The 15251-nt window shown below is 36.9% G+C and overlaps 2 protein-coding genes and 1 long non-coding RNA gene across 3 annotated transcripts; 1 reads left to right on the top strand and 2 right to left on the bottom strand.

Moving 5' to 3' along the window:
• Nucleotides 1-127: 127 nt before the first annotated feature.
• Nucleotides 128-2306, top strand: LOC141331138 (uncharacterized). Its single transcript, XR_012355236.1, has 2 exons — nucleotides 128-198; nucleotides 1890-2306. It is a non-coding gene; the product is annotated as an uncharacterized lncRNA (long non-coding RNA).
• Nucleotides 2307-10700: 8394 nt separating this feature from the next.
• Nucleotides 10701-11236, bottom strand: LOC141332498 (histone H2B-like). The gene has a single exon (XM_073837633.1). The coding sequence runs from the start codon at nucleotides 11234-11236 to the stop codon at nucleotides 10862-10864; it is 375 nt and encodes a 124-aa protein (XP_073693734.1). The 3' UTR covers nucleotides 10701-10861.
• Nucleotides 11237-12108: 872 nt separating this feature from the next.
• LOC141331340 (histone H4) lies at nucleotides 12109-12420 on the bottom strand. The gene has a single exon (XM_073836365.1). The coding sequence runs from the start codon at nucleotides 12418-12420 to the stop codon at nucleotides 12109-12111; it is 312 nt and encodes a 103-aa protein (XP_073692466.1).
• Nucleotides 12421-15251: the final 2831 nt, after the last annotated feature.

Genomic DNA, 15251 nt, shown 5'->3' with positions numbered 1-15251 from the left:
TACATTTTAAATTGAGGAATGAATCAATGAAAATGTAGTGTTTATTCTTTAATTTTCATAATATTTTCAGTGGATATCCATGTAATTATTATTTAATAATTATAATTATTATTATCCATCTTCGCCCAGGTCATACACCGCAGTCCAAACATACTACTGAGGCTGCTACAACACAAAAACAGGAGAAATGCAAATCTGGTAAGTCAATCAATCAATCAATCAATCAATCAATCAATCAATCTGTCTTTTATTATTTAACAGCTATTGTGCGCGATATTTATGACATGCAATCAGTGGTGTATAAAGTACCTGAACGCCTTTCTTAAGTAAAAGTACAGATATTTTACCAGAAAAAAGACTTTGGTAGAAGCTGAAGTCACCGTTTCGAATATTACTTGAGTAAAAGTCTTAAAGTATGCGTTATTTATTGTACTTAGGTACATTTAAGATAAAAATAAATAAATAAAAATACTTTTTGTACTCAAGTATTGAAAGTAAAATTAAATGCATTAATAAAGTAAAAGTAAATTATTATTTTTTTCACAATTGCAAAGTTATATCATCTATTTTTAAGCAAAAAAAAGTCTGAATTATGAATTATATTGCAATTCTGAATTTATTTCTCATTTGTGAGTCTCATTGTCTCATTTTAAGTCTATATCACCCAATACGGAGAAAAATAAATAAATCAAAATTACGAGATATAAACTCACATTTGTGAGGAAAAAAGTCAGAATTGTGAGATACAAACTCGCATTTGCGATTTTATATCAATTTCTGAGAAAGTTTATATCTTGCAATTCTGACTTTATTTCAGGCAATTGCAAGTTTATATCACCCAATTCGGAGAACAAAGTGAACTGAGTTTGTATCATGCAATTCTAAGGAAAAAAGCCAGGATTAAAAAAAAACAAAACTGAATTGGAGATGCACAAAAAGTCTTTTGTGATGGAAATAAAGAAGTTAAAAGAAAAGAAAACAACATTTCAATGCAAATCCATCCAGGGAAAGACAATATTTTTTTAAGCAAAATCTTTCTAGACAAAACAATACTTTTTCATCCATTTCTAAGAAAAAAAAAAGTCTGAATTATGAGTTTATATTGCCATTCTGAGCTGACTTTATTTCTTACAATTGTGAGTTTATATCACCCCCCCCCCAAAAAAAAAAAAATCTAAACTGCGAGATACAAACTCACATTTGTGAGGAAAAAAGAGTTTATATCATCAATTTCTGAGAAAAAATAAATAAAAATCTGAGTTTATATCTCGCAATTCCGAGTTTATATCACCCAATTAGGAGAAAAAGCCAGAATTTCTATAAAAAAAAAAAAAAAAAAAAAAAAAAAATTGGAATTGTAGATACAAACTTGCATTTGTGAGAACTAATGTTTGCGCCCACAAAAACTTTTGTGACGGAAATAAAGAGGTGAAAGAAAATAAAACTAAATTTCAATGCAAACTTTTTTGAGGGAAAGACAATATTTTTGTAAGTAAACGCTTTCTAGATAGAAAACAATACTTTTGTGAGATATATTTTTTTTCCTATACAGTTTGACAAAATTAAGTAAAACCTAAAAACTAAAAAAAAAAAAAACTTTTTTTTCTCACAGTTGCAAATTAACATCTCGCTATTCTGACTGAGATCCGGACTTCTGACTATTTTGTAAAAGTAAAAGTAGGCTGACAAAAAAAAAAAAAAAAAAAAAAGAAGTAAAAAGTAAAATGACAAAAAATACTTAAGTACTGTAACATATTAATACTTTGCATTACATGGGAGTGTTGTAATGTAACATTTTTAAATGTTGTGTTTTTGTGTTATATAATAATGCATATTTCTTCTAGTGTCCAGTGGCCATTCATCAGTCAACTGTTTTTCTGTGTCTCTAGGTGCTGAGTTTGTGGAAAAGCACAGGGCACAGTTGATCAGAAAGGTGTCACTGGTGGAGCCCATTGCAGATGACATTAAACCTCTGATTGGTGACGAAAAATACCAAATCATCTTAAACTCAGCAACATGTCAAGCAAAAATGAGAACACTTCTGGACTTCCTGACAACATCTACACTGAAAGATACATTTTACCAAAGTCTTGTAGAACATGAGCGCTTCCTTGTTGATGAACTGGAGAAATCTGGGTAGATGGGTTTAATTTGGATTATTGTCATTAAAGGTATAGAGTAAAACAATTCCCGTTTGCTCTGCAAATTACAGACAGGACAATCCGTTTTAGGTTACCATTCTGTAACATGCTGTCCTTGTTTGCTTTTACTTCTGTGATCTTTAATAAAACATTTGAAACCCTGAACTGGAACCTATTTCTTACCAATGTCTACACACACACACGCACGCACGCACGCACGCACGCACGCACGCACGCACGCACGCACACACACACACACACACACACACACACACACACACACACATGTTGGGTTTACATGTTTTATGGGGACATTCCATAGGCGTAATGGTTTTTATACTGTACAAACCGTATTTTCTATCGCCCTACATCTACTCTACACCTAAACCTAGCCCTCACAGGAGATTGTGCACACTTTTACTTCATCAAAAAAACTCATTGTGCATGATTTATAAGCCTGTTTCCTCATGGGGACCTGAGAAATGTCCCCACAAGGTCAAAATCTACTGGTATTCCTATCCTTGTGGGGACATTTGGTCCCCACAACGTGATGAATACCAGGTACACAGACACACACACACACGCACGCACGCACGCACACGCACACGCACACACACAGACACGCACGCACGCACGCACACACACACACAGACACGCACGCACGCACGCACACACACACACAGACACGCACGCACGCACACACACACACACAGACACGCACGCACGCACGCACACACACACACACAGACACGCACGCACGCACGCACACACACACACACACACACACAGACACGCACACACGCACGCACGCACGCACACGCACACACACACACACACACACAGACACGCACACACGCACGCACGCACGCACACGCACACACACACACACACACACACAGACACGCACACACGCACGCACACACACACACACACACACACAGACACGCACACACGCACGCACGCACGCACACGCACACACGCACGCACACACGCACACACACACACACACACACACAGACACGCACACACGCACGCACACACACACACACACACACACAGACACGCACACACGCACGCACGCACGCACACACACACACACAGACACGCACGCACGCACGCACACACACACACACACACACACAGACACGCACACACGCACGCACGCACGCACACGCACACACGCACGCACACACGCACACACACACACTTCTCTTTAAGGCCCTTAAAGTGAGTTATATAAAGTGAGTTTTTTATTCAAAATGTTATTTATTAAAATGAATTAATTATTTATTATATTATGATATTATGTGTATTATTAATTAGCAATTACTTATAGAAACACACAACTGGTTGACTTAGCCAAAACGTCCCAGTTTTAGACACCAATTTCAACATCTATCCATTCGTTTTGCACCATTTGAATAATTCTACACAATTGCTGCAGCAAAATTCTAAAAGTGCAAGTAAAAGACCATAAATGTATCAAGACACCATTTCTTATTTTAGGGGAAAAGTTGCTTAATATTATTATAACAGCTGTTCACATTTAATGGAAGTAAAAAGCAAAAATCAGTGTTGGGTGTATAATTACTAAGTAATCAATTACTATAATTGAATGAATTTTCCATTATAAAACTAAAGTAAAGGATTTCTCTTATTTTCTCTAATTTAATTAGTAACTGCTTATGTAATTGACTGTAAAACATTATATACAATAGTGGATTTAACATCAACATTTAACCTTAAAATGCATGTTTTTTTTTTTTTTCTCACTTTAAATACACTTTAAATATGAGCTAATATGAATGTTGGTCATACTTTAGTTCCCTTCCGGATGGATGTCCCAACTTCCTCAAGAAAAGAGACAAACGAAAATGGAGTTTCTTCAAGGTGAAACTCTGACAATGAACGCGCTCCGCTCCTTCTAGAGCAGAGTGCGCGTGCTCTACACCTAAACACACCACACAGAGGTCGTGTGCGTCATCAGGTGTCAGATTTCTCTGACACAGATCCGCACACTTCCTAAACAGTTTCTCTCTAGGCATCGCTGTACTCACTCGCTTAGAACAGAGGACTCTGAAGACAAAAAGATGGTGATGTGCTCTCAGGCACCTGGCGCCTGTTGATGACGTCATAGGCTGGCGCCGGCCAGTGTCAAGTTCACTGTCGTTGTTCTATAGCTTGTTTCAGAACCGGTCATGCTGAAGGCAGTTCCCATAGTGTCCACCAGGACGCAGCGTCTCGTTCCCTGTCCTCATATGTAACCTAGACGTTTTCAATAGTCACTATTAGCTAGTTGGTTATTCACGTGAATATTGAGATATTGGCGGTTTATTATTGCTTGAAAAAGCACATATGTGACCCTGAACCACAAAACCAGTCATAAGCGTCATTTTTTTTTTTAAATTGAGATTTATACATCATCTGAAGTTGAATAAATAAGCTTTCCATTGATGTATGGTTTGTTAGAATAGGACAATATTTGGCAGAGATAAAACTATTTGAAAATCTGCAATCTGGTGAAAAACAAAACAAAAAAAATCAGAATATTGAGAAAATTGCCTTTAAAGTTGTTTAAATTATGCTCTTAGCAATACAAATAATTAATCAAAATTTAGGTTTTCATATATTTACGTTAGACAATTTACAAAATATCTTAATGGAACATGATCTTTATTCAATATCCTAACGATTTTTAGCATTAAATAAAATTAGATAATTTTGACCCATGCAATGTATTGTTGGCTATTGCTACAAATATACCTCTACTACTTAAGACTAGTTTTGTGCTCCAGGGTCACATATTAATGTCTTATACTGCAATACCTTATTCTAAACCCTTAACTTTTCCATAATTCTTCACAGTTCTTAAACTTAACCACTAAATATTAATAAGCAACAATTAGGAATATATTGAGGCAAAAGTCATAGTTAATTGTAAACAAAATAGTGAGAATTGGAGCCTAATCTAAAGTGTGACCAGAATAATTTATGTACTTATCTATTTTTTTTTTTATTTTATTTTTTTAATAATTAACTGAACCGTTTCATGTCTGTCCTTGTATCATTAACTTGTCAATATTAATATTACTGATTACTTTCTAAATGCTATAAGTAATTATATACTTTTTGGAAAGAGTAATTTTCTCAGTGATACATTTACACTGTTGAAGATGTCATTATGTAACTCTCTACTTGTAATGTGTTTCCCCCAACACTGAAAATTAGTTACTAATCAAATTACTTTGCTACTTTTAAGTTGCTTGAAAAAAACAACAACAACAACAACAACAAAGTAATGTAGAGTACTTCATCTCGCACCACAAAGAACTCTATTTGACTCAATCCAGCATCAAAACTTGCCTTCCACTGACATCAATCAAAATTTAACTCAATCTGATATATTTTAATAATTAAAATAGGAAATGACATCAAAAATAAATAAATAATTATTACTTAGAAACAAAAGATACACAGCATCCATATACTTTTATGTATGATGAAACATGAAAAAAAAAAAAAAAAAAAATTCTTGGGAAAATTAAAGCTTGCTGGAATGGTCCAAACTCAAAACACTACAGTAACGCATTACTTTTTAATTTACAAAAAAATATCTGAGTTCCTTTTTCACACAAGTAATGCCAGTTAGTTTTCCCCTAGTTATTGATTGATTTTCCTGTCCCCATGTTGACAGAAATCAGCAGTAAGATGTTACTTTAGTTCTAGAATAAATGTGAACACGCATTAATTCATCTCACTCACAAAAACAAACAAAAACAAGATTCAGTACTCCTTAAAATGATCAAAAAACAGTGAAATGCAACTCTGAATGATGCAAACCTGCAATAATTAATTAAATATGTTGCATGGTCCAATGTAACCATACTAACAAGGAAAACACTCAAAATAAAACTGTTTTTAACTTTATTTCTTGCTAAGGAGTGTTAAACTTCTGGGCCCGTATCCCTAAAGATTCTGAGAATCCTCTCAGAGAGCTCCTAACTTAACCTAAAAATTCCTTGCCAGGAGTTTTAGCTTAGAAGTGATTCCAGAACATTTTCAGTGAACTCTGAGCAAGGAATGGATGGGAAATCCTATCTTAGTGAGGAGGTGTGGTTGACCCCGTTGCTAGGTATTAGTCATCATTTCAAAAGCCGTGATTGGTTGATCCTACAAGTTTGATGAAAATGAACTTTTGGTGATAACGAGCAAAGGATGTACCCTCAAATCAATAAACATAATTATACACTCTAATCTTATGCAGACTGTAATTGTAAATAATATTTCACATTCAGGAAAATATCTGGAAAATGAATAGTAAGCTGTAGGGGTTATAGCCTAACATTAGAATCTAAAATATGTGAAAACTTAAGCTCATCACACCCTGTTCAAATAATGATTTGTGCCTTATTTGCTCATATTAATATCCTAGCTGGCATATTTTGTACTTTCACTCCCATATGGACCCCATTGAAAACAAGATGGGCTGTCCTTAATGAAGTAGAAATTGCAACGTTACAACTCAGTGTGGTCTTAAAGGAACACTCCACTTTTTTTGGAAATAGGCTCATTCTCCAACTCCCCCCGAGTTAATAAGTTGATTTTTACCGTTTTGAAATCCATTCAGCCGTTCTCCTGTTCTGGCGACATCACTTTTAGCATAGCTTAGCATAAATCATTGAATCCTATTAGACCAGTAGCATCGCGTTCAAAAATGACCAACGAGTTTCGATATTTGTCCTATTTAAAACTTGACTCTTCTGTAGTTATATCGCGTACTAAGACCAGCGGAAATGTAAAGCAGCGGTTTTCTAGGCCGATAAGATTAGGAACTACACTCCCATTTCGGCGTAATAGTCAAGGAAGTTTGCTGCCATAATATGACCGAAGCAGGCGCAGTAATACCACACAGCACATGTGCAAATGTTTACTTCCGTCAACATATCCAACGTGCATGCACAGCACAGGCAGCGTTCCTCGCCATGGAGACATTTGTGAGAGACGATTTAGAAGATATTTACTTTGGTGCAGATCCTGAACCGTATCAATTTGAACCAGAATTCACTGAAGCTAAGGTTTTGGAATGCGAAAGACAAGAAAGTGTGTCTGAACTCTCTGGGACAGAAGGGATGAGGAGAGCAGATTCGAGCTGGTGGGGCTTGCCAGCCCATGCCAACTGAAAGTGAGTGCCTGTGTTGTCGCGAGTGGGACTAGGTATTGCCATCGATGGCAAGGGTGGATCTACCTGATGAGGAAGTTGCATGTCGCAACATCCGAGGACTTGGATGCAATGCTGCATCCTGCAGTAGTAGACTTTTTTTCCGGTTTGATCAAATAAACTAGAAAAAACGTCACACGCCGAGTGGACCTAATGGCCAGCTGTCGCAAGATTAAGTTATTCCTGCAACCACTACAATATATAATATAAAGATTTTAAATGCATACTGTCAGTTTGCATTTTCAGGCTTATATTCATGATGTACACTTTTAGTCAAAACTGACTTTAAACACCACCGACTGTTCGCAATAACTTTCTTTTGCAATCATACATGGAATTTGGTCATAGCAAATACTAAGCCAACTGTTCGCCCAAAACTACTCTTCAGGGGTTGCATTTCACAGGTAACGTTAGCCAACAATATCATGTTTCACTTACAGCCGTGGGCGATGCTCCTTGTTGTCCTGTCTGTAACGTTAGTTTGAAGATTGTTGGGATCGCCGTGTCCTTTAGACGCCGTGCTGTAGTATCGGTAAAACTATCCAAATAGTCATCTGGTTCAAAATCCTCGGAGCAAACACGCCATTTCTTGATCGTTGCTAACGGTGTTTTGAGATCCATGTTCAGAGCAGCCAGCCATTGATTCATTAGTCGGAATTGCTTTTTTTTTTCGTGGGAATTCTATGAAACATGGTAGTAGAGTACGTCTTCGACTTACTATCACAGCCCCTTACAATGCACATAACCATAGCTAATCACACACAGGTAAATCCAGCCACTAACAATTTACCAGCTGCAACTCTGACAGCTGCAACAACCGGAATTACACAAACTTAGCACCGGTCACATTGGAAGTTACCTAGCTGGGATCTAATTTCAGGCGCTTTGTAATATTACTGCGCCTGCTTCGGTCATGTTACGGCAGCAAACTTCCTTGACTATTACGCCGAAATGGGAGTGTAGTTCCTAATCTTATCGGCCTAGAAAACCGCAGCTTTACATTTCCGCTGGTCTTAGTACACGATATAACTGCAGAAGAGTCAAGTTTTAAATAGGACAAATATCGAAACTCGTTGGTCATTTTTGAACGCGATGCTACTGGTCTAATAGGATTCAATGATTTATGCTAAGCTATGCTAAAAGTGATATCGCCAGAACAGGAGAACGGCTGAATGGATTTCAAAACGGTAAAAATCAACTTATTAACTCGGGGGGAGTTGGAGAATGAGCCTATTTCCAAAAAAAGTGGAGTGTTCCTTTAACGAGGGTAACACGGCTCAGCTTTTATCGATGTCTGTGATTGCTGGCTGGTCTATTTATGAAGGCTTGTTAACAAATATCCTACAAACACAGAAAATGGCCATTTTGTGCAGCTGCTTAGGGGAACTCCTATGCCACTAAAAGTCCTTTTCCCTGCTCTTAGCAGATCTCGCCTTAGGAGCTCTTTTAAGCGCTAGGAATCTTGAGGAATAGCTTTTATATTAACTGGGATTTTCGTGTCACTTTTTGGGGAAATTCTAAGAAAACGTCATGACTGAGAATTTTCTTAGAATTTGGCCGCTAGGAGCCACTTTTTGCACAAACATTCTTTAGGGATACGGGCCCTGCTCTATAGACATACATTTATTTTTCCTTTGTTTTGTGTAAAAGGGATTTTACATTAGCCAAAAACAGAACTGGTTATACAGGGCTGCCAACTCTCACGCATTCAGCGTGAGACTCACGCAATTGACACTTTTCACACGCTCTCACGCCACACATCCATTTTCTCACGCATTCAAAAGCACCCTCAGTTAAAACTATAATAATATAAGATGTTGGCTAAACAGATTTGGTAAAAGCTCCAGGGCGTATTTGTGTTTGTGCTAAAAGAAAGTGTTATCGTAGCGCTGAGCAATGTAGCCAATCACAGACATATCTGTTGATCTTGAACGCCTGTGATTGGCCATTGCGTTCTGAATTCACTCACCTCTAAACGCCAGATTTTCCCTGTGTACACTTGCCAGTCCTCTCACTGTAAATAAGCCGTTCATTGATTATAAAGGGACTTTTGCGATTAACTGAAGCGACACGTTTTTAGTGATTATCAAGGAAGAGCTATTGCACACTCCACGGCTACATATAATCCGTTTAGAATTTGAATAAAAGTTTTGTTTTTCTTCCTGCTAACGGCTGTATACCGGGTACAAGAAGCAAAATTTCGGGAGTGATAAATCCCTCATGAATGAAGAATTAATTTTCAAATATGAGAAGAATATAATTTCTCACAACAGCAGACTACAGAAATATATTTGAATTGTTGTGTATTATTGATATATATATATTTTTAAATGCGGTTGCAATTATTTATAAAAGTATAATGACTAAATCTAGGACTTCTTTTACTGTACATTACTTTTCTTGTTGTGGTAAAAAGTTAATAGTTTTGCAGCACTGCAAGTTATTTTACATCAGTTTATGATAAAAACACAGTATGACATTTTTATATATATTAAAACAATAACAAATAATTTCATAATGCTGAAGTCAGATCAAATAAAAAAAAAAAAAACTGCTCATACGAACATGTGTGTAGCATCTTTGTATCATGATTAAAAAGTTCTAATTTTCAATTTATTATTATTTTTTATTAAAAATGTTAAGTTGTAGTAGCAGCAACTGCAAAAACAGTTTCATGACCAGAAAAAAAAATATTTATGGCTGGTAAATTCTCTCAAATCACCAAAAAATTTTGTTTGTATCATGATTAAAATGGCAGATATGGCAAAAAGATTTAGGCCCTGCTTGCAAGTGTAGAAATTACAACAAAAGTATTGTAATTCCCCTACTGTAGAATAAGATAAAATAACATACCAGTGAAATACTAATTTTTATTTACTTTACAGAAATGTTTTCCAATATTACTGTTGTTGGAATAATAACATAAAATTATTATTATTATTATCATTATTCTTTTTTCAAATTATTTTTTATTCTAATTTAGACTGAGACACCACATCACAACTAAAAAGAGGATTAAGTCCCCTTTAAACCTCAAGATCGAGTCAATTGACCAGCTTTTTTCTTTGTTTAATTTGCACACTGAAACTGTATTGGAGCTGTTAATTGTGAACTCTCAAAGTGCACCAGATAGAATTTAACTGTAAAATATACAAAATTTTCTTACGGGGGACCATGCCCCCGGAGCCCCCTAAAAACACTGCTGTGGGAATTCTCACTCCAAGCTGAACTCAAAAGTTGGCAGCCCTGGGTTATATTAAAAGCAAATCCTGATTTAAAAAGCAACATTTCTTTCCCATAAATAACTAACGTTATTAGTTGCTGTATTAGAAAGAAACTCAATATCGTAATGCATTATTTTTAGAAGTTAATTTTTCCCTAACACTGGTAACTTAAACCACAATCAACGCAAAGGTCAACTCCTATTTGACTAAAATTTGCACTTTTACAAGTAGATGGGCGGCTCTTAAAAGAGCCTTTGGTTGTGTGATATTGATGAGATCTATTTGGAGCTGGTGTACTTGGTGACGGCCTTGGTGCCCTCAGACACGGCGTGTTTGGCCAGTTCACCGGGCAGCAGCAGACGCACAGCGGTCTGGATCTCTCGTGAAGTGATGGTGGAGCGCTTGTTGTAGTGAGCCAGACGAGACGCTTCTCCACCGATGCGCTCGAAGATGTCATTGACGAAAGAGTTCATGATTCCCATCGCCTTGGAAGAGATACCGGTGTCAGGATGGACCTGCTTCAGGACTTTGTAGACGTAGATGGCGTAACTCTCCTTCCTGGACTTTCTGCGCTTCTTTCCTCCTTTCCCTGTGGTCTTAGTAACAGCCTTCTTAGAGCCTTTCTTAGGCGCGGACTTCGCTGGTTCAGGCATGATGCTGCTACGTGGTCAAACACTCACGAAACAATGATTATGAAGAGCGGGACAGAGGGATTTATTAAGTAACCTATGCTAATTTTCAAAGAGAAATTAAAGCTTCTGATTGCGTATTTTCAAGGCGCAACCCACAAACTCGTATGTGATTGGACAACTTGAATCAGAAGACAGACCAATCACAAGCGGTGAAATAATAGTCCCACCCAACGCTCCCAGATTGAACGAGTCACCAGCCAAAGAGAGTAAAGTTGCTGTTTTAATTCACGCTCGCTGTTTTTTTACTTTCTATAAAGGAAATCAAATGGGTCTCAAATATCGTACAGGATTGTGTGATTTTAAACCCCCTTACAGACCCATTATGAAATAATAGAGAAAGAAGAGCAATAAGCATTAGACACTTATTTTCCTCTTCTGTCCGTCCAGTTTCACTTCATTGCCATCATTTCACTTCATTTGCATTTTTTCTATTGTGTAAATCACTTTAATTCAAAGAAACTAAAAAAGTTACGTAGTGTTAACCATTCATGCTCTGTCCCTGACTGAAAACAAGGGAGATTCATTCACTACTCCAGATCCAAAATAGGCTTTTATCTAAACACCAGAGCTAACGTTAATTTGATTTCCCTTCTGTTTGATCTGAGAACTTGTTTAAAAATAATTTTCGAGAACCGTTTTTAGCCTTAAATAAAACATGTTCTCATAAGACGCTCATCAGCGTTAATAAACTATTATATCAGTTGGCATTTTATTGAGGTTTTATAATACGGATTAAATAATAAAAATGACTTGAAAATTAGCTCTTTATATGATACAGTGGGTGGCTCTTAAAAGAGCCGTTGGGATTGTGGTTTGTCTCTGGTTTAACGCATTTATCCTCCGAAACCGTACAAGGTGCGTCCCTGTCGTTTCAGCGCGTACACAACGTCCATAGCGGTGACGGTCTTTCTCTTGGCGTGTTCGGTGTACGTGACAGCATCGCGGATAACGTTCTCCAGGAACACCTTCAACACACCGCGAGTCTCTTCGTAGATCAGACCCGAGATACGCTTGACTCCGCCGCGGCGAGCGAGACGACGAATAGCGGGTTTAGTGATTCCCTGGATGTTATCACGCAGAACTTTACGATGCCGCTTAGCACCTCCTTTACCGAGTCCTTTACCGCCTTTGCCTCTTCCAGACATGTTTGTGTTTGTTCTTCTGTCAGCGAACTAACGAAAACGAATACGTAGCAGATGTTCCAGGGAGGCTTTTTACATTTGCTTACAGGACCTAACTGAAACCAACTCCGCGTCACATGGTGCGCGCCCCTCCCCCGGCTCTAAGAGCGGGAAACACAACAAAGGCTTAAGCCTAATCCTAGACTAAAATGTAAATCTATGCAGTCCATTATTATTCAATATAATGATTAATGGCATATTTTCACAAGTTGAACATAACATTGGAAAATCTTTATATGCAGGTGATGGGGCTTTGGGAATTAGAAGTCGCAATATATCATATGTTCATAAAAAAAAATGCAAAATACAATAGAGGAAGTTGAAAAGTGGGCTAATAAATGGAGGTTTAAATTATCTGTATCAATAACGCAGGTCATTTGTTTTACAAGGCATACCCCTCTCTTTGAATTTATATGGGAATCCTCTGGAGCAAGTCAAATTTGCAATAGAAAGTAAAATTTAAGTAAAATTTATAAGGTTTCTTGGAGTTTGGTTCTATGAAAAACTTACATGGAAAATTCATCTGGATAAAATTAAGAACAAGTGCAAAAATATTATTAATATTCTCCGGTGTTTATCAGGACGGAGTGGGGAGCTAGTAGGGCATCCCTGCAGAGTACTGTATATATTGGGCACTCATGAGATCTGTATTTGATTATGGATGCATTGCCTTTATGTCAGCAGCAGAAACAAACCTCAAACAATTAGATGAACTGCAAGCACAAGCCCTAAGAATCTGCAGTGGACCATTTAAATCATCGCCGGTATCAGCTTTGCAGGTGGAGATGGGAGAAATGCCGTTAGGTATAAAACAAATGAAGTTAATGTTAGCATATTGGGTTAATATATCAGGGACAAAGTGTTTCACATCCTGTAAAAAGTGTACTGACAGACTGTTGGGAACATAATGAAACAAATTTGATGAGTTTTGGGTGGATGGGTGATGCAAAGGCGAGGATTAAAGGACTAAGTCAAGTACAGTATAGCAACACGGTCTCAATATCCTCCATCCCTCCCTGGTTATTCCCCTTGCCAACTGTTGACCTCAGTATACAACAGGAAATAAAGGACCAATCCAAACAATCTCCAGTGTGGTATATAGTGCATAATTATAATGAGAGGCTTTTCCAAGATTCAGTGTTTTTATTTACGGATGGATCAAAAGACCCGAAGACAGGATATGCCGTGTATATTCCAATGAATGATTCTTACATTGAGAAAAGAGTTTCTAATCATTTATCAGTTTATGCTACAGAACTATTGGCCATTTTAATGGCTCTGCAGTGGACAGAAGAAAAGCGAATGAATAGCATAGTTATTGCATCTGATAGCTACTCTGCACTGGAAAGCATAAAATCTGGCAGATCATCTTTTAGGATGGATATAATTAATGAAATATTCCATAAATTGTATAATATAAAGCTCATGGGTATGTCAGTTCAATTTATTTGGGTTCCTGCTCATGTTGGTGTAGTAGATAGATGTTTTGGCTAAACAATCTTTAAAATTAAAGCAGATAGATTTACAAGCTCCACTAAGTAAAGCAGAAGCTAAAGTGTTCATTAGGAAATATGCACAATCGGTATGGCAGGTACACTGGGATGGTATTGAAACAGGAAGACACTTATATAATATACAACAAGTTGGTGCTGGGAGGAGAGAGAGAGTAGGAACAGAAATGAAGATAATAGTATAATCCGACTGAGAATAGGTCACACAGGATTGAATAGTGCATTGTTTAAAACTGGGGAATGTAATCACTGTAGTCAGCAAGAGACAGTTCATCATGTACTACTTCACTGCAGGAAATACAACAGTGAAAGACGTCATTTTATTCAGTCACTAATTAAAGCTGAACATAAAGATTTTAAATAATTGATATGAGCTGTTTAAACTGAAAGAAACTTGCACTGACTGATCTTAAAATATATCAGTGCCTTTGCTTTGTCTCAGGATGCACATCTGTAATGTTTTTTTTCTAAGCAAGTTTAAAGAAAAATACTTAAATGTCCTAATTGAACTATGGCCTAATCCTGGCTTATTCTAAACCCTGTCTGTGAAACCGGGCCTTAATGTCTGTGCCTTGTTTTGTATTAAATCCATGTTTTATAAGATTAATTTGACAGAGATGATTTATAAGATCATATCTAGATATTATTTACATGTATGCACTTGGCAGATGTTTTTAACCAGATCATTATCAATGTTTTCTAGAGCCCCGCTTTACCATTTGAGCTGAAGGAAAGCTGATGTCCCACCAAACCTTTAACCAGTGGTTCTCTATTCCCCGCAAATAAGCAGTTATTATTAAGCAAATTTAAAGAAGCATGTGTAATTGAGAAATTACATGATTAAATACAAGTTTAAGAGTGGCATAATTCTGTTATGTCTTGTCTTTTTTGTTGTTGTTTTTTTCTTGTGCTTGTTTATTGGCATTTCTACAGAATTGGTGGAAACTACTGTCCCACAACCAACCAACCAATTAAATAAATAAAGTAATTATATGTACATTATGAAACTTTATGTAAAAAATGTGTCTGGCGTTTTCATGTCTTCACCTAAAGTTCAAATTTTAGTCCATTGGCTGTCCAAGGAACAATTTTGTTTCTCTCTCATAGCTACATGGTGAGTATGTTATTCATTTACACACACACACACACACACACACACACACACACACACACACACACATAAATTATACATCCCTGTTTCAATAGTGACAAGTCATTCCAAAACTCTGAAAATACAATGAGAATTGAACTGCACTTACTAGAAATATGTAACATTACCTTGTA

Source organism: Garra rufa, chromosome 3, assembly GCF_049309525.1.
Source record: "Garra rufa chromosome 3, GarRuf1.0, whole genome shotgun sequence".
NCBI classification, from domain to species: Eukaryota; Metazoa; Chordata; class Actinopteri; order Cypriniformes; family Cyprinidae; genus Garra; species Garra rufa.
This window is presented reverse-complemented; position numbering and strand designations above follow the sequence as displayed.